This window comes from Acanthisitta chloris, unplaced genomic scaffold, assembly GCF_000695815.1.
Source record: "Acanthisitta chloris isolate BGI_N310 unplaced genomic scaffold, ASM69581v1 scaffold6354, whole genome shotgun sequence".
Classification (NCBI taxonomy): domain Eukaryota; kingdom Metazoa; phylum Chordata; class Aves; order Passeriformes; family Acanthisittidae; genus Acanthisitta; species Acanthisitta chloris.
The window spans coordinates 10,439-37,034 of NW_008668676.1; the positions used below are offsets into that span (position 1 = coordinate 10,439).

At 39.5% G+C, this 26,596-nt stretch overlaps 1 protein-coding gene across 1 annotated transcript in view; it reads left to right on the plus strand.

The window, feature by feature from the left end:
- Window positions 1–269: 269 nt before the first annotated feature.
- RFTN1 (raftlin, lipid raft linker 1) overlaps window positions 270–26,596 on the plus strand; it is an 86,789-nt gene continuing 60,462 nt past the window's right edge. The window contains exon 1 of the mRNA XM_009072995.1: window positions 270–422. Within this exon, the coding sequence (XP_009071243.1) occupies window positions 278–422 (145 nt within the window). The 5' untranslated portion in view covers window positions 270–277. The remainder of the gene's footprint in view (window positions 423–26,596) is intronic.

Here is a 26,596-nt window from a genome sequence, read left to right on the forward strand (position 1 = left end):
TAATAAAATATATGTCTTCCAGAGTATACTATGGAATCCATTTAAAAGATGCAAAATACATGCATTAAACTTTCAATTTTCCAATAAATAATAGTATGCCTGAGGGTTGGTATGAGTACTAAATACTTCAGTTACTATCTGAGCATTTATTTAATTATACCATTTCATATAGTATAGTGTGGGACATGAAACCAGAAAGAAAAACATCAAAATTAATTGTGTGTATGCATTTTTCCTTTTTCCCTTTTCCTGCCTTTTTGTATCAGGAGCTGCTGAAATGGGTTGTGGATTGAACAAACTAGAGAAGCATGATGAAAAACGACCTGGTAATATCTATTCAACTTTGAAGAGGCCCCAGGTAGAAACCAAGATAGATGTTTGCTACGAATATCGATTCTTGGACTTCACAACACTAAATGATAGTAAGTACACAATATTTAGATTGGTTTTTTTATGTTCAAATTAACATGTTAATTGCTCCATAAAGTTTTTTGAATAGTAGTTAAGTTTTTAAAATATCTTCAGTTTCTTTAAGCAAATGTCTCGTCTTCAGTCATAATGCTTACATGCAGAGATCTTAGTGGAATTTTGTGGTGATTTTGAACCTTTTTTACTTTGATATGGATGTTCGTTTCCTTAGTTTCATCTAGTAAAGCAATTCAGGTCTGCCAGGTTATATAGTTTACTGCTCATTTTGCTTCCTCCCCTTCTGCTCTCTGTGCTCTCCCAAGGGTATTTTCAGATGTTGAAGTTAGCATTTTCAGTTTTGCTAACTTACCTTAAATAACTGTTATGTGGTTACAGATACTTACAGGTGCACCCATGTGGGTGGAAACAGGATAGTGGGAGGCACTGAAGACTTAAAACATCAAAGGGGTGAAGGTCCACTCTTACTTAGTTTTCACCATGTTTTTCTCTCTGAAGTAGTCTTAATTCACATGACAGTCCATAGATATTCCAGTTCTTTCCTTCCTGATTGACATCAGGCATCTCTGCCAGTATTGCTCACACCATTGCCTGTGCCCTCTTTCACTTCAGAATTAGCCTGTTCTACCAGCAATTACTCCTCACACCATTTAGAAATCTGAAGCTTGAGCAGAAGGCTGGGACCTGCTTCTTGCTATATATAAACCAACACAGTACCAAAATCTGTTACAGCTCGCTTGGCAGGGTGCCACGTAGAGCCTCTTTTGCCCTGCAGTGTTCTGTGACTTCTCTTGTTTTGCAAGTCAGGTCAAAGCAAAAGCCAAAGCGGTTCTGTCTCTCACAGTGTGAGACAAAGAGCTGCTGGTATTTTGCTTGATAGGACACCTCTCATGCACTTCAGTGTGTGAGCCCAGAGTAGTGGGAATTTGTAGTTGTTTGAAACTTGTTGCAAGTAAACTTGAATCTGGAAAAAGGTGGAGGTTTGAAATAGGTGGTTGGACAGGAGTGGGCTTTTTGTAGGCAACGTGAGAGTTGAGAAATTCTGTCTTTGCATACTTCTAGTGCCTACATCCTGCACTTGTGTATTCCTGTGTTGTTTGATACACTAATTGGGATGCACTGCTGTTACTGAGAGCACCAAAATGGTAGAGAAATTTTTTTCATGTTTATGTATTGCAGTTGTTTCGAAATTTATGTATTTTTATTTCAAAGTGAACTGTTTATGTCCTTTGATAGCTTGACAGCTTTTACTGAGATGTACTGCAAGTTGTGTCATTAGTTAAAATGAATTCATATTGAGGACACACTTCTATGGGCTTTTCTGAAATGTTCAGCACCGTCTGAGGGCCTCAGAAACTTCAGCATGTGTATTCTCCTGATGTCTCATGGACTCTCATCTCTGGCACTCTATGGAGGAAGAATCAGTACTCAGGACAGCAATGTGGCACAGAGGATGTCTGGCACAGAGCAAAAAATTAAACCCAGACTTTCCAAGTGTGATTAAGTGGATAGGTTTGTTGTAAAGCATACTTGTACATCTTTCTTACTCATTGTAGATTGTTTTATTGTGATTTTGGGATTCATGGTTTTACAGAGACTGTAGAAGTACTCCTAGCAGATTCTTCAGCTTGCCAAATAGCATAAACTATCTAGCTCCCACTGAGCTCTGCTTTGGCTTGTTGTATCCCCATTACCACAATCTCTGAAGATGTCAGTGGATAGGCAGATGCGGATGGGATGGAGCTGTTGTTCCTGCTCTTTTTCCTTAGTATCACTCATGGCTATGTGCTGTCAGGATTGGCAGGGCAACAGCTTGTGGTGAAGCAGCTCCCTCCCTATTCTGGACATTGGCTGTAAGAAGGCTCACACCACACTATGTAGCATTACGACATTCTAGGTTTTTCTCCCGTGTTTTCTTCCAGGTTTTTGTCCAGTGGTGACAGCATCAGTGGTTCATTTTTATTTTTGCTGAGAAATAGCCTCTGCAGAAAACCAGAGTTAATGATGAATGTTTCACCTTTGTCTGTGTGGATTTGAAGGCTTCTAAAAATGAAATGCTCACAGCTGTGTAAAAAGAACATTTGGATTGTGAAGTCTGTCTTCTGTGAATCTACTTTAGCCCTTTCAGTGTGTATATATATCCTGACATCATTTTTTCCACAAGTTTTCTACTTCATTAGGTTTTTAAAATAAGCCATACTAAATTATGAGTGGCTGCAGAGTATTTTATTTTATCCTTATGCTAGGCCTTATTTACGAGACTAGTGAGCCTGGCAGTGAAGACAGGTACTCATTTTTCTCTGGAGTTTTTCTATAACATTGACTACTCTGATAATGTTATCTTTCACAAGCCTTTAATCTTAATGGTGAGCAGGATGTGTTTATCCCCATGTTTTGCAAGTGGGAGCTAATTCACAGGTTACTGCCGGTCCTTAGCGTTTCCTCATGTGTTCCAAAAGCAGCTTTTGTTGACTTCAGACATAAAGGTAGATGCTGGTCATATTTGCAGTTTAGAACTGCAGGTATTCTCCAGTCTGATATCCAGATAATCAGAGATCAGTTCCAGAATATAGTGTATGTTTTAACTGCAGTTTCACCAGCAGTTAGGTGGACATAAGTTTACTGCAGCTTTATGTGGGGAGATACTGCTCCCTTCTGCTGCCTCCTATCAGCCCTGTGAATTGATTTAACTCATGTATCTGGCAGGAGGTTATGTAGATTTTTTTTTTGGTTATTATCTGCCAGATCAGTGTCTAGTGGAAGGGTCTGAAGAATGCTGGAGCTGGTAGAAGCGATGAGAGTATGTTGTCAGGAAAAGAAATAGGACCTTCTTTAAATCAGCTCACACTATTATGAACTCACAGAATCACAGAACAGGTGACATTGGAAGGAACCACAGTGCGTCATCTGGTTCAACCTCCCTGCTCAAGCACATGGCACGGAATTGTGTTCAGGTGGTTCTTGAATACCTTCAGTGAGGGAGACTCCACAACCTCTCTGGGCAATCTGTTCCAGTGTGCAGTGACCCACACAATAAATAAGTTCTTCATATTCAAAATGGAAGTTCCTGCACATCGGTTTCTGCCCATGGCCTCTTGTCCTATTGGTTGACAGCACTGAGAAGAGCCTGACTCCATCCACTTGACAGTCTCCCTTCAGGTACTTATATACATTGATGAGGTCTCTCTCATTCATCTCTTCTTGAGAACAGGCCTAGCTTTGCCTGCCTTTTCTCGTAAGAGAGTTGCTCCTGTCCCCTAACTATCTTTGTCATCTTCTGCTGGACCTGCTCTGAGAGCTCCCTGTCTCTCTTGTGCTGGAGACCTCAGAACTGTGCACATTACTGCAGATGCAGCCTCACTAGGACTGAGTACAGGAGCAGGATCACCTCCCTCAACCTGCTGGCAGTGCTCATTCCCCTGGCATCACACTTGAAAACAGGGATAAAATACTGTTCTGATGATCAGTTTTCTGCTATGTTAGCTAGAAACTTAACTTTGCCTGCTGTCTTTAGTTACCGTTTACCTTCTGATATACACAGCTAAAGGAATGTCATGAAATAGACTCCTTTATGTATTCTTTTTTACATGTATTTTTTTTTCTGAACTTTTGCCTTGCTTTGCATTGATGCAGATGTCCACTGGAAAATAGTGTTTGATCACTTATTTAAGTACTGTATAAATAATGCATAGGTGCAAAAGACAAAATTAAGGTTGCAGTGTGAACTCCATTTTTACATTTCCCAGTGTGACAAGATTGATGTACTTGAAAACAGAGTGCTAGGGAAAAACAAGGAAAGCAGACTATGAAGAACCCATTGGTTTCCACTGTGTGCCACAACACTGATCATCTGCATGGTTCTTCAGAATTGAAATGGTTAGATTTGCTACCATCCTTTACTTCTTCAGCAAGTGTGATAATTGATAGCTACAAAGGGTTATCATCTAGTGTAGATAGGTGCTGGAGGAATAAGGGGCACTTTGCTATGGCATGTCAAACTCTTGGAGTGGGCACGCTCATTTCGAGTTGTTGGCTTTATAATATCTGCTCTTGAGCCCTATCTTGTTTCTGCAAAGGTGGCCTCTTCTAAAAAATCACAGTCTGTCTTCCATGTTGTCCCTTGACAGCATCATCCTGTGCCCTATTCTTTAGTCATCTGTACTGTCCAAAGCTTATGGGCTGCTCCTCTCCCTGATGTGAAATCACACCAGTTTTCACCCAAATTAAATTGATAAAATCATTACATATTTCTGCTTCTGAAGAAGACATTATTAGATTTGTGAATTGAGGAGCTCGTTGGTGGGTCAGTGAAATGCCAGAGGAGGTGCAGAGGTAGAACAGGATCTTCCCTCTGTTAGCAGCAGTGAGCTACTCGACTGCCCCACAGGTAACTTCATTCCTGGTGTGCTCATCCAGCTCCTGAACTCTGCCCACTTCACTGTCATCTTGTAAGGCTCATTCCATCACTGAGTCAGGCTCATCTGTCACTGTGCAGTCTAGCTCTGTGTCATCTCCATCTTCAGCTGGTCTCTTCAGACAGATTTCCACCCTCAGTCATTTCCCCCGAGTCATTCTGTCTAGAGACCTGCCACTCCCAATGGTGGTGTCCAATGGGTGCAGGTAATGCCTGGGAGAAGGTGTACAACAGCTGTATCTGCAATTTGAATGTTCTAGCATTCTGCTGGCAGATCCTCACTTCACAGCTGCTCACTTGGTTGCCTTCTCACTGTCTTTGAGACAATACTCAAGTGGCAATGATGGAAGTTTATAACAATAAAATTTTTGAGGAAAGTAAAAGACTAATGTTGCAGCAAACCTTTTGCTGCGAAGCTGACAGACACAAATTAGGGTCTGTGTGTACACATTTCAGGCCTTTACTGGGGGAAAAAAAAGACAAAAGATTTTATCACCTGCCCAAGAGTAAAGAATTGTTTTTATTTTGCATGCCTCTCATTATAAATAAAAGGAGCTGAACCATGTTCATCTTGTACCTCTCCTATCTCCAAATTTTATTGGAAATAAGAGGTAAATGGTGACCAAACCTCGGGAGAACGTGTTAGCAAATGGAATAGCCTTGATTTAAAGCAACCATGTTCTCAACAGTGCCTCTGCAGGGTGAGCTGGTTTGTTTTGTTTTGTTATTTTGTTGTAAAGAGAAATATTTCAATAATCTACATTCCTTCTTTGCTCTTATCTGATTTGCTTGTTTTGGAAAACTTCACTTGCAATGACAGATGGTACAGAAACTAAGCTAAGCTAACTTCTTCATCCTTTATTTCTTTTCTTCCACCTCTTTTCGGTTATGATGACCTTCTAAAAGAAACCAGGAATCTGATAGTAATTTATTTCTTCACTTCTTGGAATGGTGTGGAAGTTTTTGGTATTTAGGGGAATATTTTTGACTGACTTGATTGGATCTTTTTTTTTTCTTCTGCTTTGCGTTACATTCCTGTAGTAATTCATTGGCCTGACGAGTTATGACAGGTTTTGGCCTTGAATAAAGTTGGCATGAAACATATGCTAGCCATGTGAAGAGAATGAAATGGGGGTATAAATTTTTTTAAATGAGGAAAGGCTATACTCTGAACAAGTCATTTGTGCTATAAAACCACCAAAATCCAGATGTTTTGATGGAATGAAAAATAGCAATACTTCACATGTCCCAAAGAAGTTTTAAAGTTATAATGTGAATACAAGGGCATATGGTTTTTATCCTGATGGTCAAGAATTTGTCTCTTTAGTAAAAAAAGAATCAAAATGAAGGAAATTATTTAAATGTAAGGTTATAAGTTTCATTCCAACATTCCCACCATATTTTTCACTCGAGTGTTGTAGTGTAAGGACATGTCTTTTACCAGGACAGTACTACCAGCATAACAAATTTACTATGTACATAAAGCCTTCTGATTTGAGGAATTTGTAATATATATGTGTATATATATTTATATGTATGCATATATATGTGTATCTATCTTTCAAGTTCTGACAAGCATATGGACACTTTACCATAATACTTTTGAACCAGTTACACTGCTCAAAAACCACTTGTTGCAGTGTTATTAAAGCTGCTATGGCAAGGCTTTTGACTTTCTTTATTGCTGTTTTTCTAATAGAAGGCTCAAATAATGTGTTAGGTAACCTTTATAGAGAACATTATTATCAATCAATAGAATCAATAGTTAAGAATATATCCGTACCGAAATTTTCTTTGATTCGAGATAAAATTTCAGTTGTGTGTAGGCTTAAATTAATAAAACCCCCTCAGTTTTCCCCTCAGATGGGGAAAAAAGAAATATAATCAGAAATTAGAAGTGTCATGCACTGGAAAGTTTGCAAATGGAGGATAAAGAAGAACTTTTCTTGTAAAATATGTATGCATTTTTTATGAGGAAATTCTTTTTGCTACAGAACATCATACTTGTCATTGACGTCAGTGCTTACCATCTCTTCCTATCAGTAATTTTTATATTATATTAAGCAGTTATTTGTGCCTGGTTTCTGCTTTCTGTTTCTTTTCACCATTCACTTTAAAGAAATAACCAACCCACTTCTCCAAGCAAGTGGCTCTATGACTGCAAAAAAGAACAGAACCCGGAACTCTGCATTTGCAGGTGTTCTTATTTGATTTAAGACTAGTAAAAGCAAATGCTTCCCCGTTGGTGAAGTTATTTAATTTTCTGTTTTCATTTCTGTAAGCAAAAGAACATAAATTAAATTAGCATTTGAGTTTTGTATTTCAAGCCGACCAGATCTGTTACCACCATTTTGTCCTCAGGAGTGATGAAATAAAATTAGTAAGGCAAAATATTTTTAGGTTATTTATGAGATGTGATAACTTGAACCAGACTGTGTATAGATCGTCTATAACAGGCTAAAACATTGCTTCAGAGGAGATCAGTGTGTAACAGGTTCAGAGCAGAAAGATGAGAGTGCAGAAGAGGCCACTACTTCTGCGTAGGTCAAGTTCTGCTAATTCTTCCCCTTTGTTAAAGCTTTGTCCGTTGCATATCCCATTCAACTTAGTTTGATTATGTTCATGTGGTATAAAGAATCAGCAGAAGGGTTTTACTGGAGCTGGGCTTTGGTCCTTTCCACTAAAAGACATGAAGAAATGAAATTGTTTAGCTTCTCTTGGTTTTTGTTTGAAGTGAATTACAGTCTGTAGTAGTACTTAATTAACCCTTCAGGACTTGCCACTGTAAGTCACAGCAAAGTGAAATGTTTGTGCTGTAGCAGTTCATAAAGCTTACTTGTGTGTCTTGGGAAACTTGCAATTGACATAGAAGGAGCATTCCATATGTTAGGAGTTTAAGAAATGCAGTAAATTACATCATAAATGTAATCCTTTAAAGAGTCCTTATATTCAAACTTCTTTACCATGGTTGCCTTTTAAATAAGGATGCACTACTCAGGTGAAAACTGTTAGACATAGTTTAGTTTCTAAATACAAGTTTTGGTTTCCATAATTATTGTATCTAGATCCTTGTTGTAGCAGACTGCATGGACACACTTTCTGTTCTATATGTATAAGCATATCTGTATCTGTACATCGGTAATGGGTGCAACACATAGACACATGTATGTATTGTGTGTGCATTTATATTATTGGGAGGGGTAATTCATAGGGATATTAGCTTTCAATCTCTTACATTGTGCTTCATGGCTATACTTAATTGTACTGCAATGGAAAGTACAAAGAGCTTTAGATAAAGCCTTGTGATGACTGTGATGGAGCTGGGAATAGGTCCTGGGCAGACCATTGCTCTGGTGCCTAGGTCATGGCCTTCAAAGCACCATTCTTACTGAATCTAAAGCAAGAATCTGGTCAATATTATGAATTAAATCTTCTAGCCCAGTTATATACCTGCAGGAAAGCTGTACCTTTCACATAATTCCAGACGAAAAAAATCTCCTAAAATCTGTTGGCATTTCCTGTCCCCTCAAGATCCAACTGTATTGTGGCACTGCTATTTTGTGTTGGAAGAATACATTATGGGCTAGATGAAAGCTTAGATACGACATGGAATGTGTATTAGAATGTCTCATATATGTCAAAGAGTATGAATATGATGTGTTTTGGAACTGTATTTTCAACTTGTGATTGGAAACCGTTTTCTTTTACGTACTTTTACGGAATCTCACCCCAAAGACATCTAGGCGATGCAATAACCACTTTTTCTATGTTGATTCTCCATGTGTGTTTGGGCAATGGGGGTGTGTGAAACAAAAATGGACCAGGGAGGAAAGGAACATTTGCAGGATGTTTTCCTGTTTATGCGTGTTCCACACTGTGAAAACATGTGTGCCATGGTAGTCACATTTGTGCTAACTTTTCTGGTCTGCACCCATTCTTAGAATGAAGATTGGGTAGCTGTAATAACTCCATTCTTCCCCTGCAGTCATTGTTTGTGTCTACTGTGTGAGCTGAAAGTTCTTCTTAATGTAGTTACTGAGTTCTTACAAGAGATACATATACCATACATGGCACATACATTATTGCTGTGATTGATATGTGTCATGGAAAAATGCAGATATGTCTAAAAAAGAGCTCTCAACTACCAAGAAACTTTTTCATTCTATCAGCTACTCAGGAACTGCACATGATCTTTGAGTTGCCCTGTCTTTTCTTTTGCCTCAGGCTTTGCATATTTTTCCAGTCTTCTTGTGGTTTTCATCCTCCTGATGCTGTTCAAGAGCCAAGGAGCCAGACTTGGCAGTCTGCAAGGCTGACAGACAGGCATTTCTGATGGAATTCTTCAAGCCACAGGGGCCTGATCCTGTTTTCTGAGAAACAAAACTTCCCCTGTGTTTAACTGGAACAGATCACACAGTGACTGGTAACTTCGAGTAATAAATGCCTCGTGGTTTATTATGAGAGGGAAATGACCAAGAGTTGTTTCTCCTGTGGTAATCTGCTTAGTCTCTTTATAACTGGTTACTACAAATTCCTGGACATCAGTCAGATACAAGGTGATATACAAAATCTGTGAATTATTGTTAGAATATTCTTAACACATTTACAAAGTAGATTATTGTTGTTTGGCTGAAATCTCATGCAAATGAATGGTTTAGAATTGGTTAAGCCTCAGTGAAGGATACCCACTTTGAGGAAAAAAGGAACTGTTGGTGTCAGCTGCTCTTGACCTTGAGAAATCACTTTTGTACCGAAAGCACTGAGCAGATGTACCTTGACTGTGTGGGTTTGGTTTTATTAATGTTTGCATTTATAGTTCTCATTTTCCTATATGAAGAATACAGAGTCTTTATTGGGATGGAAATGGTGTCTACATTTAGCTATTTCACATAACCTGTAACAGTGTCTTGGTGGGTCAGGCCCAAGGGTCCACATAGGTGAGCACTGGCTGGGATCAGGCTGTGCGTTATCTTAAACCAGTAGTGCAGTGCAAGAGGATTAGACAGCCAGGTTGAAGCAGTTGCTTCTAGGGGCTTTACACTGCACTTAATGCATTTTAAGAGTTTTAATTTGGACCAAAGTTAGTGTCCTTTTGTACTGTGGACATCCCACTGAATGAGTTCCAAATCAGCTGGCAGGAAAGGTATCTGGAAAACGTTACCTTCTGGCATGTGAACCCTTCTGGGGCCCCCTGGGAGGTGCTACTTAGTCCCAGTGTCTGTCTCACACACATGACTCTGCTTGTCATTGCTCTGCCGGTGACATTTGTAAAGAGATTTCGCATGCAGAAACGAGTCTAATTTCTGTTCTACATCTGTTCTGGGTTTGTTTTCTGTTCCTGCATTTTCAGACATACTACCATTGCAGCTACTGCCTGACAACTTTTTTGCCACTGGCAGCTGTGGCAGCTACAATGTGAGCACACACCAGATGAGCTGACTCCTTCCTGCTTCCTCCCTACTTTTGCCTGAGGATGAAGGCATGGACTGTGCTTTACTTCCTTCACTCTTCAGCGTGCTCTGCCCTACTTCCACTGGAGGGTACCACAGGTGTGGGACACAAAATTGGACTGGTAGGGCTAGTGGTTGCCTCTCTGGTGTGGTAGATCAGAGCTTGCAGTTGTACAAACTACTGCCATGACTTTGCCATCACTGGATGAAATTTTGGGAGTCCAAACCTACTTTTCATAGGTGTGGCTGTCACCCTATGGAGTCCCATGACTGCAGTACCTGTTGGTCAGTAACTAGCTAGCTTGGGGAGGAAGGGTAAGTTTGCAGTGGGCAAAGTCATGATCAAGGTCTGCAATATCATCCTCCAAACACTGTTCTTGCAGAGAGGATCAGCAGAGCTGTGTGTCTAGAAGTGAGGAGATTCACCTTTTTTTTTCTGGTGGCATTTGGTTGTTTATCCCTTTTAGGTGGACATAGTTACTTTGTCTCTTGCCTAACTCAATGCCTGTTTTGACTTTTTCTTCCTGCTGGCAGATGCCTTTGGCTTCTGGCTCAGTGACCCTCAAGGAAGCCAAACAGGCTTCAGACTGAGTTGTTTGCTAAGGAAAAACGTGGCTGAAAAGTAGCAGCAGCACACCCTGCAGGAAAAGGGAGGGGTAAGGGTGAAACTTGTGCCCTGCTCTTATGAGAAGTGACAAAGAAAGGAAAACTGACAAAAGGAATGGTGACAAAGTCTGTCCTTCTGCTCCTCTGGTTTGGAGAAGAGAGATTTTTAAGGAGAAGGAAGAGGGGTAGTACAGGCTGACTAAGTCCTTCAGCATGGAGAACAGCTCTCCCCTACTCACAGCAAGGAAACGTGCATCTCTCCATGGGAAGCATCTGTTCCTTCCCTGCGTTTATTTTAGATTGCAGAGGAAATGGCCTGCCAGTCCTGTTTCTAGGCTTTTGGCTGAAGCACCTCCTTCAGAGAAGGACCATGCCCTGTCAGCTGCTTGATAGGCTGTCAACACTCAGCTGACATGTCAGCTCGCATGAAGCTCCAAAGGGTCTTCATAGCCAGAATCCTTCAATCCTAGAAACTGCCTCCACACACTTTCCCACAAAAAAAAAATGCAGCAATCAAGATATCTGTCAGCCTTGTGATATGCTATAACATCCCTAGCCCAGGCTCCCTGCCATAGCTTTCCTGCTGCTGCACCCCAGAAAACAGACGTGTTACGCTTCTCCACTGAGAAAGTGGAGTGGAAGGCACAGCTGTAGCTAAACAGCACTGGGTCAGAAAAAGAGTTCAAGCAACACCTTTTCCAACTTTATTTTCAGAAAAGACTAATGTGGTACAAAAGTTTCAAGGAAAGTGATAAGGAAATCAAAGAAGGGAAAGTGGGATCTGGAACTTCAGGAGCAGGGGCAAAGACAAGGAAAAAGGGTGGTGGAGTCCTGATATGGCCTACACTAAAACCATTCCCCAGTGATCCAGCACAACCAGAGAATTAATTGGAGCAAAAACTAAACAGCAGAGCCCAGCTTTGGCATCTGGCACTGCACCTACAGTCATGGGGAGAACATGAGAGCTATGCAGCCTGTCTGCAGGCTGCATGTTGAAATGGGGAATAAAAGCAAATCTTCCAACATCCTTACATTGAATAACACCTCCCCCAGTATAAACTGACACGTCCATGCTGTGACTATCTCTGCAGTGAATCACACACAGAGCTAAGAGGAATACTGGGATCAGGACCATGTTGGTGCTGCTGCTCTCCTAAGAGAGTATGTGACCAGATGACTTTTCATGAGTGCAGAAGGGAAGGCCACTGCCCTGACAGCCTCTGCCAGCTATTGCTGTGTCTTCTGGAGAGGTAGAACCACCCTGGCCTGGACCTGTTGTAGGTCACAGACATGGAGATCCCAAATATTGCATGTACTGCCACTGCTGTGTTTACCTGTGTTTGGACAGGGAAGGGACTTCACAGCAGCACATCTCTATGTCTGGGAGCCTAAGAGGGCAGTGTTAGCATGACACTTCTTAAGCCCTGCTCACTTTGTTGCCATGCACAGTGGGAAGAGGAGATGAGATCTTCAGAAAGGAGGGGGTACCAGGAGAAAATAGAGCAGATAAAATATGGAAAGAATGTCAAGGGACAGGAGTAGCTGAACACATAAACTAAAAAATCTTGAGGGCCATGAGTGACTGTAAAAATGGAGGGACAGATATCATTCGATATGTCAAGCAGCAAGAGAAGACATGGCATTGCATGAGTTTTCAGTGTTTTGGGAACTTTCCAGTGCCAGAGGGATGCCTTTTTGTTGTGTTGTATCAATGAAGCCCAGCAGGGACTGCAGCTGTCATTCTGACAAGATTTGATATCCAGTTCTGCCTCAATAAAAACCATGGTGTCATGCATGGGCAGGCACATGGTCTTGTACTGAAGAAGACAACTTACATTTCTGGATGCAGATCCCCTTTGGGTCTGTCTTGACAACTTCTTTTGTTTCTTGAATCTGAAAGTGACACGAAAGACCTTCCCTGAGTGTGTTGGACTTATTACTGAACAGGGAAAGGTTACTTTAAACCTTAAAATGCTATCATTTCTAGGAAAGATCGACATCCAATTTAAATTTGTTTTGAAGAATAACCTGAGAACATTGAGGTAGTTTAAATCTTTCATGTCTATTGTCCATGGAAGCTGAAGGAGTTCTCATTTTCTTTGCCCAGTTCTGTAAATACATAAAATTGTTGCTTTAGCAACAAGCATAATTATGGCTGCAATTTAAATGAAGGTTATGAATATTGTACTCAGCAAAATAATGTAGTTTGCTAACATTAATGACTGTGTCTCAAATGTTAACTGTTCTTCAGGTAAGTGTTCTTACAGCATTTGCATGGGTTTTGTTTGTGAAGGCCTGACCTGTGTTTTCTTTACCATAACTTAATATAGAGAGAGGCATTGGTCCCATGTCCATGGAAGTGCATTATCTACTTGAGACTTTTGTTACTCTTTTGTTTTTCAGTGCCTGTGTGTATGTGCACAGGTGATAGGTAGCCTAATAAGTCTTCTGTCTGTAGAAGATGTAAATATACTGCCAAGCAAACATCTCACACTGGGCCTGGTATAATGTGCCTTTTCACATTAAGTCTCAGTTCAGTGCTTTGCTGGTTCATGGCTGGTCTGCAGGAGTTTCAGAACTCTTCAGTGTCATCACTTAAAGAAATACTATTTGAATATTACTGTGTTGCAGCCATAACATATTACAAAGCTGATAAAGATTGATCCAGGCCTCCAGATTGTGGCCTTCTTTTTGAGTGATGAGGCAGTCTGGAAATATGTTCATGGCTTATGTAGAGGACAAGAACTTATTAGCATTTGCCAAACCCTGTGCTAGTCTTGCTTCCAGTTCCCAAGCTAGCTCCTTTGGCACTCATTCAGGTATCCTGGCAAAACCCTGGCACGTGTTGTATATTTTTGCCCTGTATCTTAAACACTAAACACAGGTCTCAGTGGTTTGATTTCATTTTATTGCAGTCATACAATATGTGATATCCTGGACTTAAGAGGAGTCCAAGTGGCACAATTACTTGCATGAAATTGCAACCTGCTTTCTGTGATATGACTTGCACACCCAGAAAACTCGTGGTTTGTTTGCAGTCATGCTTTTGCAAATGATTTGGTACTTGTGACACACTGTGCTACATGATAAATTTAGGATCAGCAGCAGTGTCAGGGAGTTTCCGAGATATGAGGACGCATATGAGAAGTTTCAGCTGAGTCTGACGCTTACTCATCAGCCACTGTAGGGAACTGGTATGGCTCTTCCTGGTAAATGGTAACCCAGGCACTGTGATAAGGTCTTGCACAGGAACTGTAAGTTTAAGGCTGCCCACCCAATGCTTTTTGCGAAGACGCTTGTTTCATATAAATGGAGTTCACTGTAGTTGAAATTGTAAACAACTCTCAGCTTCCTCTCACCCCCCAAATAATCATCCTCTCAACTTGAGACTTGCAGTGATTAGTTACAGATTCTTCTTGAAAGAAACAATCCTTTCAAGGGGAAGAGAATCTCATTAAGCCTTTGCTGTGAGCTGCAGCTCTTGATCAACAAACGAAAAGACAAGCTTGACAGTCATCAGGTGAGTTAAAAACTGCAAAAATATTATCTGTCTCTGTTAAACAGTCATCAGTTGAAAGAGTTCAGCTCAGTCTGAGAATACAGAGGCTTCTGCGTACTATGTGACACATAAAAAATTAAAGACATCAAGGATGTGAGAAATCCTAAAGATGCCACACGTTTCCAAATGAATTGATAAAAGGCCTGAAATCTGAAAGAGAATGAGGTATGAGGTTTACATGTAAACAGATGGAGTTTTGAGAAAGTCAGAGATAAGCCAAGACATGGTTACTGGTGAAATACAAATAAACAGCAGTCTACTGCTGTAGCTCCTCTGATGCTAAGCCCACTACGGTGTTCTTTTATTTGAACAATTGTTCTGTGAATTTCTTAATAACAACTGATAAAGGAATTGACAAATAGTGCTAAACTGCAAGGGTTAATTCACCGGTAATTATTGTACAAATTATTAGTAAGCAAAAAAATTAGCATCTACTTTTATCTCAAATCACAAAACAAAGAACAAAAAGAGAGTGACAGAGTAAATGGTCTTTTGTTAAGTTATTGTCTCATAAGGTTTGGAACTGTGTCAGAATTGCTTTTTTTGTTTTGTTTTTGTTGTTTATTTACTTAGGAATACTCAGCTCAGATGCAGCATCTGTCTTTCTCTGCAGTCCTTCTTCTACTCTTATTTTTCCAGCTGGGTTGAATGCCTTGATGAAGCCTTTCAAGTGATCAAATAGATAAAATTGTACATATTCTGTGAGATTATTTTCATTGTTCTTCACCATATGTTCACTGAATACAACACTTTATAATTGTAAGACTTTGTTTTTAAGCTGCACTCTTACGCTACTTGTCGTCTTTGTTGTTTGTTTAGTTGTTGTTTTTTTATTATAGTAAATTTTTGTGCAAAAAAAATGGTCTTCTTATCAACAGAAACTTCCACTGGTGAAAACTCAGGGTATTTTTTCAGCGATATTTCATTATTAGCCAGTAGCAGATCTGGCCTTTCTTGAGATAAAATAATTTAGAAGTGGTTCTTAGTTTTGCAGAATCCACTTAGGACTGGGGAGAAGTGAAAGTGTCTTGAATGTGGGATGTCATATGATTAGAAGTTAGAGCCACGTGAGGCTGCTTGTGACCTCTCTTTGGATTGCTTTATTAGGAACAGTAACAAACAGTATTAGCCAGGACATAGAGTGTGTGCTTTGCACACTTTCATGGGTTTGCTCCTGAAGGTATTGCCTGAGCTAGCAGGAGCTGACAGGAATAACAGTAAACAGTTCTGTTCTATGCTTGCTGTGAATGTGCATCGTCACACACTACTGTGCCACCTATGAAGTTTGTTTTCCGTTCCTTGTAAAGGGAACTAAGAAATTGACCTATTTGCCTCTGTATTTTATTATTTAATCAGTAAGAATGTGCATTTATAAAACTAATTTTTCAATGTCACTAACCCAAAAGGGATCCTATCCAGGGGGTAAAGGAAGTCTTAGATCAAGATTGTCTGCATAATGCTTTTTAATTACCACCTTCATACCATGAAAGAATTCTGTCCCAGTTGCACAGGACATCTGTTATATCTTTATTGCATATACTTACTACTTTGGGATTAGATTAAATTAACTTCATTAACTCATTCCTTAGTGGCTTTGAAGGTGAGGTGTGTCTGCTTCTTTCCTGTTCATTTCCAATAAATGCTTTAGATGCAGCACTTTTTCTGACAGGACTACACTGAGAAATAAGGGTAAAATGATGCCTTCTCATAAACACTTGGAAAAATACTCTGCGACTCTTTGCCAGCAAAATTGCAGCAACAACCATTTTATTGCAAAATAAAAAATAAATTAGAAAAATGTAATTTGACTTTGGTCGTTCCGTTGTAATGCTGCTTCAATTTGTGGCCGTTTTCCCATGACCCATATTAAACAATGGATTTGCATGCTATCAGTTTTACTGTGTGGGAATTCTTCACTTGAAAACAGAAACTGGCCACATTTTTCTGAAACAAGGGAGTAGGAGTTCAAATTCTGGAGAGTGACAGGAAAATTTGCTCTAAGCAAAAAAACCCAGGGGTTTTTGCCAAGAAAAACTTTTTTCTTTAGTAAATCCATCACCCATGCTCTAGCAGACTTGCTTAAAAAAATAAAACAGTACTTTTGGGAAGTGCTTTGTTAACTTTTAACAGCCTTTTCCACTACTCTTTGGCTTTCTATCAAGCGTTCTTGCCAAGTTGAAGTGATGTGGTGTTTGGCAGTGACATACTTCTTTTAGGTGCCAGTGGTGAACTATTGCTTGCTAGTCGTTCTCAATATCCTGTGAAAGCCTTATCACTGTTAAATGCACTGTTAGAGGTGTTACAGAAGGCAATATCCCATAATACCGTTTGCAGGATTTTCTTTTCAGGTCCTTATTTTTGAAGGATTTTTTATTTTTTTCAGAGGGTTTGGAGGTGGTAGTGGGATGGATTTTTCTGTTTTGTTTCTGAACCAGTTTCCTAGGGAAACGAGAGTTAAAAAAAGGCTTACAGTCTGTGTATCTCATTCCTCCAAATAATTATAACCACACAATTTCAGAGCTATTTGCGAGACATTTTTAAAGACAATTAGGCTGCTCCTGGTTTTGTGGAAGCTGGCAGTTGGGGAGAGACATCTATTAATGAGGGAAAGGCAAGGACAGCCAAGACGTGCACGCTCGCCCTGGTGACAGCTCGCTGGCCAGTGAGCCACCGTGTTGCTCCAGTGTATCCACATAATCACTGTTTCTCATCAGTTTGAGGAATCCAAGGGGTGAGAAGAAAAAAAAAAGGGAAATTTGAGGCTGTGGCAGTGAGGTTGAAGAGCAAAAGCTTCATCAGTGGGAATTGCTCTTCACTAGCTGATTGAGAAGAACTTGAGTAGGAGTTTGTATTATAGCACTATAAATAGGTGGTGATACAGGTAGCAAGAAGTTTTTTGTCCACTACTGCTTTTTTTCAGCTCTTTAACCACCTTTGTCTACCAACTAGCAAATCCAATAAAGTTTTGAATGTGAAGTAGATCCTCTTTGTATAGCTGTAACTCTCCCTTGCCTCATTTTTCAGTTGCATAATTCAGTGTGGAATAACTGATCTGTTTGGTGGTTCTAGCTTTATAAGTTCTGGAATTAGTTTTAGTTTATGTGGTCATTCTAAAAATCATAGGTGGGGTAATACATGGCTATTCCACATGCCAAATGAATCAGGAACCATTGGGGAAATTGCTTGATAGCGATTACTGCCACCCTGTATTTTTGTATGTTCCCATGCAAATCTTTGCACTTTATGTATGTCATGGGTTTCCTGTGACAATTTTAAACATTTGGACCACAAGATCTTCCTCTTCAGCCCTGTTTTGCTGCAACTACCAGAAAAGCTTTAGTTCCATCTGAATCCCTCCCTTTGATGCTGTGGGGTAGCTGAGATCTCCAAGTTCAGCTCACTGGTGGCGCTGAGAGCAACTCTTGCGAGGGTGGTGTGAGTTCTGCTGTGGCAGTAAAATTTCAATCTTGCTTTTGTACAGACACAGACTCTTCACATGCAATTCACATACCCTTACATAGGTATTCTTGCAATTTGCAGCAATGGGAATATATTCCTGTTATCAGTACAACAAGAAGTAGAAGTGTGGGGCAGGAGAGCTGAGAGAAATAGTAAATACTTTTTGGAGAATGTTTTTGCATTTGGTTTTTCATTGTAGTTCTCCAGTCAGGCCTAGCAACTGGAAGCGAAGACAGATCTAATTTGCTTTTATTCCTTTTTAAAATGTTGTGTTTTCCTGGAAATTTTGATGGAGTTAGTTGCCTCAGTTTTGTTTCTGTGTATAATCTAAGAGCTGTTGTGTGTTCTGGCTCTTGTATAGGTGTACATAGAAGTGTTTGTCTTAGAATCACTATCCCTTTTCTCTGAATTTCATTTACCTACCCCTGAATACCTCCTGTTTATACAGAATTTAATCATGTAGCATTCTCTTACCCAACTTTCTTTTTCAAGCATAACTAAATCTGGGGCCAAAATCTAACTGGGAATATACCTTCAAGTAACAGTGCTTGCTTAGTTATACAGTGCATGTTACATTTTTGACTGCTTTAATATTTATTTAGTTTTGCCAGTAAAGCTGAAAACATTTAACAGATATTTATGAAAAATTACAGTATTTTCCAAATAGGGTAGTTTGATTTAACAGAGACTGAAAGAATGCTGAGAAGTTATACTTTGTTATCTTCCAAATGAAAAACCCTCATCATTTGGAAATGTCTTCTCTTTATCTAAAAAATAGAACATTTAAAGCCAGTAAAAAAGATAAAAAGATGAAAGTCACTATGATGCTTTACTTATTCGAATTTAAAATATTAAGTACTTAGTATCTGCCACAGCCTTTTGAAGACAAGGAATGTTACTGGTTGATGCAGTCAAGGGATGAGAACATCTGAAACATGGTAATATATGGACTTTAGTGACAGGACTGGAAAAAAAAATCATTTTCTAGTTTTTAAAACACCTAAACAAACTTGGCATGCAGTAACATCCTAAATAAAATTTTACTAAGGACACTGTAAACACCTATTAAGATGGAAGGGGAAAATGCATGTGAAACACTGGAGATACAAAGTGAGAAGAAACAGAAACCAGCAGGTAACATTTGACTAAAGCCTTCAAGCGTTTCTAAAGCTATCTGTCCTTTTCCATATATGTAATGCAAAGTGTTATGTATAAAATATATACAGGCATGACCTGCCAAGAGGATTTTGGTTTCCCTGGAGACTATCAGTTCTCTGTTGCACAGGTTGGCTTGGGGAATAAGAGCTATCTTGATAAATCCAAACCTTTCTTCCTGAGGTTATTGGATATGTCAGCAAATTTCGATCTTAGTGTTGAAGGCTGAATTTATAAAACTCAAATTTTTTAAATGTTCTCTCTAATTTCCAGTTATTTCTCCTGGCATGTACTTAAGATATGCAGCAATTATCTTGTGAATTGGGGGGAAAAAAGCCATCTTGATTGTAATACTTTGATGGCAGTTTTATCTTCTTGTTTATCTGAGTTGTGCCAAGTCTTTGATTTTAATCACAATTATCAGTGTATCATGAAAAATGTGCATCAGATCATAGTGAATGTATTCAGCCAGAGTTACTGTTGTGTTGACTTCTTTCTCCTCCCTTTTCCTTAAATGTCTGAAATCCTCTTGTCATTTTTCAGTTTGGAAACTAGGCTTCAGTCAGATTTATAGTTATTAACTATCTTGTGAGTATGGAACGAAATCCCATATAATAAATGCAAGCTACTTTGTTCATCTGTCCTTGATTAAAATTAAAACCAGTAATCTGCAGGTTGTTCTCAGTTGGTTTGGATGGAAATACATAGATTGATACATGAACCTTTCTGCTTTTTAACTCCTTAAAGAATCAGCACATGCAGTGTTTTATTGACAATAGGATATAGTGATTTGGAAATCTAAGAAATGCTACACATTCCATTTCAGAGAAGATTTTTCTCACCCAGCAAAGTATACCATAAAATGAATAAATTCTGCATAATTTGGGACTTATTAAAGTAGGCAATTTTTGTACTCTTCTGAGAATATTACCTGTGCTTTTTGCAGGTTTTTTTTACTGCAGTGCAGGTTTGCTTTTTTTAAAATTTGCAAATACACCAGTGTTACTTCTTTGTTGTATCCTGCAGTTCTAAAATCTGAAATGAAAAATTGCCAGAAATATGGAAAGAACATTGAAGTGAAGCATAAAACAGGGAGGAGAAGAGGAAAAGGGAAAGGAGAGGGTCGTGCCAGGGCGAAAAGACAAATATATATAAAAAAACTATGGGAGGGAGAAAACAAGAAGATTCTGTAGGTTGTAGGGTTAGCTGAAACTTGCTCATGTTCGTTAGTATTGCTACTAAGAAAACCAGTGAGCACATTTGCTAGAGAGGGGTCAAAGCAAAAAAAGATGTCAGCCCTGCAATTTTACAATGGTACCAACTTCTAAGATGTCAGAAGATCTCTTCAGTAAGTTGTACTATTTTTTGCACCTTGGGTAGCTCCCCTTTCCCTCCCTTTTAAAGTATTTGATTACTGGCTACTTGCTGTGAGAGACATGCAGCACCACTAGTGGAAGTGATGGGAAGTCCTGTTTCACTACTTAAGCTGTGTTTGACTTTGGCAGCTGAAGTACTGCAGCAGAAGATTAATTTGGTGTCTAAAGGCTCTAGGACAGGGAACCAGTACTTTTTCTGGGGTGGAAATACATGTGAATTACCATGCTAGCCCTTCCTCTAATTCAAATTAACCGCTTCTCTCTCTGTGATTCCATGCAATACTTGCCCTTTGGAGCTTACGCAGATAAAAATCTGAATAAAATGTTGCAGCTTTGAACACTTGATTGGACATAACTGGAGTTTTCTTGGATTTGTGAATTATAAATTATCTTATTGTCTCTGTGTTTGGTCTGCATCATTTAGGAAGTAGAGAAAAACAGGAGGGAGAGGCAAATTAAAACAAATAGCATTTCGAAGAGCTGCTCAGGTACAGAAGGGATACGATTTGCTTGGGTTTTTTTCTGTGCAGTTTAAATGAGAAACCCCTTCCCATTTTCACCTTCTTTTATTTTGCTTTTTGCACAGTCATTAACTCTTTTTGCCTCTAGTAGGTGGTTGCAATTTTGCCCATTTTGCATAATTCTGCCCACAAAAGCTAATGGCAATAAACTGTGAGTCATTTCAGAAGTGCTTGTTAATTTATTTAGGTAACTAAGTTTCTGCTTAGTGATCGCTTTTTAACTCAGTGGAGGTGATAGCCTGGGTATTTCCTTTCTTTCTGAAGCACTAGAAATGTAACTATCTCACGTATAATCAAATGATGTTTGTGGCAAATATACCCAGTTCTTAAGATACTTATCTTAGGCTTGCAAGACACAGACATGAAACTTTGACTGGACAACAAGCAAGATAACTCACAGATGCAGTGAGATTAGACAACTCGATTTATCACACAACTTCTTCTAATCTCACTGCATCTGTGAGTTATTTTAGTACTTTCTCAGTTTGACTGATGCACATAAGTGCTATTTCCTGAAGGAAAGAAAAGAATGCTGGTGTATGTCTGTGTGTGTGTTTGTACATATACATACACACGTATGCACAGATATATGTATACATGCACATATATCCACGTTTCTATATACTTACATGCTTTCAAAGGGTATATATGCAGTTTCACAGTCTTTCTGTGGATTTTCTCCCCTCTGACTACCTAAGATACACTGCTTTGCTTTTGAATATTTTTAAGTGCCATAATTACATTTTCAGTAAAAGTAAACACTAGGAGCTTATTGAGCAGCCATCCTTCATTTATGAAGTACTGATAGCTCTTGCATATCCATCATTACTTTCTTTTATGGGGATATTTATTGTATTTGCCTTGAAGAGTGAAAAAAACCAAAACCACTGAGAATGTCATTTAGTGTACCTAAAAAAAAATTAAAATTAACATGTTACATTAACATCCAGTGCCTTATCTTTGCCAACAGCCTGAACTGTAGTACACCTAGACTAGCTGTTCTCTTTGAAATTAAGGAAACTCTGTATGCACCTCATGGAAGCTCAAGCTCTGTTCAAAAGGAAAAGAGACTATAGCACAGCTTGTGTAGTTGTTATTCCAAAAGCTTGTGCTATTAGCTCATTAAATTCTAGCATTAGTGTGTTTCAGGTAATGTAAGCTGTGTCATAGTGTCACAAGTACCATATATTTTCTGCTAGGTTACTCATGTTGCTTTAGCATTTGTTTGGTAGGTTTTAATTCAGTAACAGTAATTTGGAATTCATCACAAAACTTTCCAGAAATCCCTTTACTGATTTGTGTTCTTTGCATTATTAGTGGGTTTGCCTTAATTTCCATTAGAAGTACTCTGATTTATCTGAAAGGTTTATGTTGTTGTCCTCTACAAGAAACTATTTGTGGGTTGAATGAGGAGAGAATAGTTCTAGTTAAGTGAGTAGCAAGACTGCGTTGTTAGGCCTTGCAAACAATTTGTGATGTGTGAAAGAGAGTTCCTTACTCTTTGGAACAAAGAATATAAAACTTGCAATAGATGCCTTAACACTTTTTTCATTTGGGATTGACACTAATTGAAAATAACCTTCTCCCACGATCTATAAGTGTTTTAATAATATTCTAGTAACATTTTGCTTTCTACTCTCCAGAGTAACAAATTGGCCTTATGAAGCCTTAGTAGTTGGAAAGGATGATGGTCTGGATTCCTTCAGCTGTTCCAAACTAACTGCTAAATAAGTCAGTGAAAAGTGTCTTAACAACTTGCTTATTTATAGTACGGAGAGGGGATCGTTTTCCAGTTTGTGCTGCATTACTAGACAAAAGCCAACACTTCACAATTTATTGTTACCCAGCCTCTTTCTCAAGGTAAATTCTGATGTTGACAAGGAGCTGCAGGTACCATTCAGCCCTCAGGGCCTGCAATAGAGAAACCCAAGGATGTTGGCAAACCAGAAAAGGGCCAGACAGGATGGTCCTTCATTTGACAGTCAGTGTTCAACTTGCCAAAACTAGCTGCTCGGAGCAGCACGGGTTTGTTTGAGTCTCCTAATTGTTGTGAGTGTGCACATCCTGTCACTGGAATTGTACCTTCCAACAGGAAATCAGTTCCAGTAATACAGGTAATTCCAAAAGTTCAAGTGGAGTAGAAATTCACGGAACCACAGGAAAAAGTGTGCTTCTTTAACCACTTTGGTCATGTAAAACACAAATACATTGCTTCTACTTAAACTTCTGAACATTATCCAAATCAAAAACTTTGTTGGAATTGACATATTGCTACAAAATGTTTTAATGTAGGGTGAAAATTCTTCTTCTGACAGTGAACTTTATGGTTAAATTTCTTTGGCTGGCTCTAGTACAAAGGCAGCGTTTTGCTCTCCTGGAACTTAGTCTGCTGTAGTTTGATTTCTTTAAATGAAATTAAAGTGCTGGAAAGAAATTAGTATTGAATTAAGCAACAGCAATCCTCATATAAATAGAGGAAGTGTGCTTGCTTTGCAATTCTACGAAGTGATTGGGGCTTTTACAGTCATGAATGTGCCCGGGAAGTGCCCTGTGTGAAAATATGGAAATTTTCTGGACTCAACCCAGATTTATGTGTCTGCTCACACACGTGCTTGGTGATATACTATCTTCCCACATTATTGTGTCCATTCATTGTTGCTGTTTAGTTTCCTGCCAGCAGACACGTAATTACAACCGCCTTGCGGGATGCGTGAGGCGTAACAGGGCGAGCTAATGCTGTTTTCCACGAGGCGGTCAGTAAAGGCAGGAGGTAAACAGCCAGATCTATTATAAAGCCCTGCAGGACATCATTGGATGGTGTTGGGGTAATGGCTGTGTTACCATATGACCATAATTTTGGCTGTACGTTGTTTTCATCTTACATGCTCTTTGCTAGATTTGTTGAGGACCGTTGATGCTAACACCTGGATGCTATTCAGATTTTTTCAGGTGGTCTCCTACATGCTCTGTGGAGTGTAGGAGAGAGATTTAGGTGCTTTGGAAGGACAGCAGCAAAAAATTCATGCTGGGTCGGAGATGTGTGGAAGTAGTGAGTAGGACTAAGTGTTTAGCGTGCCTGAATGTTTGCTGCTTTATAGCTCACAGGATTAGCCCTGCTCAGGAGTGACTGCTTGCCTTTGAACCTGCAGTGGGGAGAGAGAGAGCTGCACTAATGTCACCCCTGCAGCCCTTCTGTCAGCCACTCTCTCTGAGGAGGAGGGCTCTCTAAGCCCTGAGCTCTCCTGGGAAGGAAACAGATTGTCATTCTTTTCATGAGTCACCTGAAGCATCTGTAGCTTTGTAGAAGGGCCTGCAAGATTTGGGGTGCTGGATGGAGAAGGTATGAAGACAAGCATGACTGACTCCATATGGGTACCTCAAACAGGAATGGCTCATAGGAATGACCATGGGATGGGGAAATGGTGTCATCCTGTGCTTTGAAACAGGAAACAGTTAGGACTGTATTTCATGGAAGATCTAAGCCTGCTGATATGTGTTAGGCCAGGTCAAATGACACAGAGTGCTCCCTTAGCAATTTTGCAAGTGACACCAAGCTGAGTGGTGCAGTTGACACACCTGAGGATGGGATGCCAACCAGGGGGACCTGAACAAGCTCAAGAAGTGGGCTCATGGGAATTTTATGAGGTTCAGTGACACCAAGTGCAAAATCCTGCACTTTGGTCAGTGCTACCTCAAGTACAGGTTGCGGGTAAAGGGATTCAGAGCAGCCTCTCTGAGAAGGACTTGGGGATGCTGGTGGATGAAAAACTGGACATGACTTGGCAATGTGCCCTCAAAGCCCAGAAAACCAACCATATCTTGGGCTTCATCAAAAGCAGGATGACCAGCAGGTCAAGGGAGGTGGTTCTGTCCCTCTACACTGGTCTCATGAGACCCTACCTGGAGTACTGTGTCCAAGAGTCCTCAGCACAGGAAAGGCATGGACCTGTTGGAGCAGGTCCAGAGGAGGGCTAAAAAAAAGATCAAAGGACTGGAGCACCTCTCCTATGAAGAAAGGTGGAGAGAGTTGGGTGTGTTCAGCCTGGAGAAGAGAAGGCCCTGGGGTGACCTTACTGTAGCCTTTCAGTATTTAAAGAGGGCTTATAAGAAAGATGGAGACAAAATTTTTAGTAGGGTCTGTTGCCATAAGACAAGGGGTAATGATTTTAAACTAAAAAGATATATTTAAATTGGGCATAAGGAAGACTTTTTTCTTGATGATGTTGAAACACTGGAACAGGTTTCCCAGAGAGGTGGTAGAAACCCCATCACTGGAAACATTCAAGGTCGGGTTGACTGGGTCTCTGAGTAACCTGATCTAGTTGAAGATGCCCCTGTGCCTTGCAGTGGGAGTTGGACTAGATGATCTTTAAAGGTCCTTCCAACCCAAACTATTCTATGATTCTATGAAATGGGAGTAATATGCATGCAGCTACCAGGTAACTGAGTTGCTGCATCACTTAATAGCGTGGGTCTGTTGAGTTTGCCAGTCTGCCTTTGTTTCAGACTCCATGATGTGTCACATCTTGGCCAAAGTGCTTTCTTCTATACCCAGTACAGAGAGAGAATGTGTACAATCTATGTACAGACCAATCTGATCTTTGATTGTTTTAATGCAAAGGCAGCAGGGCTGGAACTAGATAATTTTTAAGGTCCCTTCCAGCTCAAGCCACTCCAGGATTCTATGAAAAAGGCTTATTTAATGTTTCGTAATAAATTGAGGAGCATTACTTAAAAAATGCAGATGAACGTGAAAACTGTAAAAGGGAATGAAAAATAATTACAAAGAGTCCCTGTTACTTTTGTGGAACATTTTCATGTGTAATGTGAACTGCCATTAAGGGCTTCATCCGCCTTTTACAGCTGTGACTGGAATAAGAGTATAAAGCTTAATCAGGAAAACATGTTGAAAAATGAAGACCAAAAAATCCCAATACCTAATTTATTTGGTTGGAGTAAGCAAACTAAGCAAATACACAGGATAATAGAAATTTAGAGTAGAACTTTCTGCTTGTCCTTTTCAATACAGTATTAAGGATAAGCGCTGAGAAGCTAAGACCCAATTTTGACCCTGGATTTGACCACTTCAGTAAAGAGAAATAAAATAAGTGCTATTTTGGCATTTAACATTTTAGTTTTCCTGCAGCAAAGCTATCATTCAAGTACAAGGAAATTAAAAAACAATAAAGTTAGTTTTATCTTTGTCTTAAATGTAACTATCAGGAAGAGGAAATTGCTGCTTATCAAATGGAATAGAGTTAAAAGCATCTAATTCTGTTGAGGATATGTATTATATAAAGTTGTACTGTACCTGATGATTGTTATTAAGCATAGGCTAATAGGTGAATCTGGGCATTATTTTATAAAGCATAGTAATCCTTTCTTACTTTAAATTGTTGATTTACAGCATCTCAAAGGTACCCAAGTCCACTATTTTAATGCTGAAAAATCAGCTTACTGTTTATACAGAGTTGCTGTAACTCTTTTCTCTTAATATTTGATCAGGATACATCTACCTCTTTAGCATTGACCATAGCACAATTGTCAGAGGTCACATGAGATGTTTCAGTTTGAAGCTGATCAGTACCTGTTTGATCTCTGTGTCAGCAGCCCTGGATATTGGGAGGGAA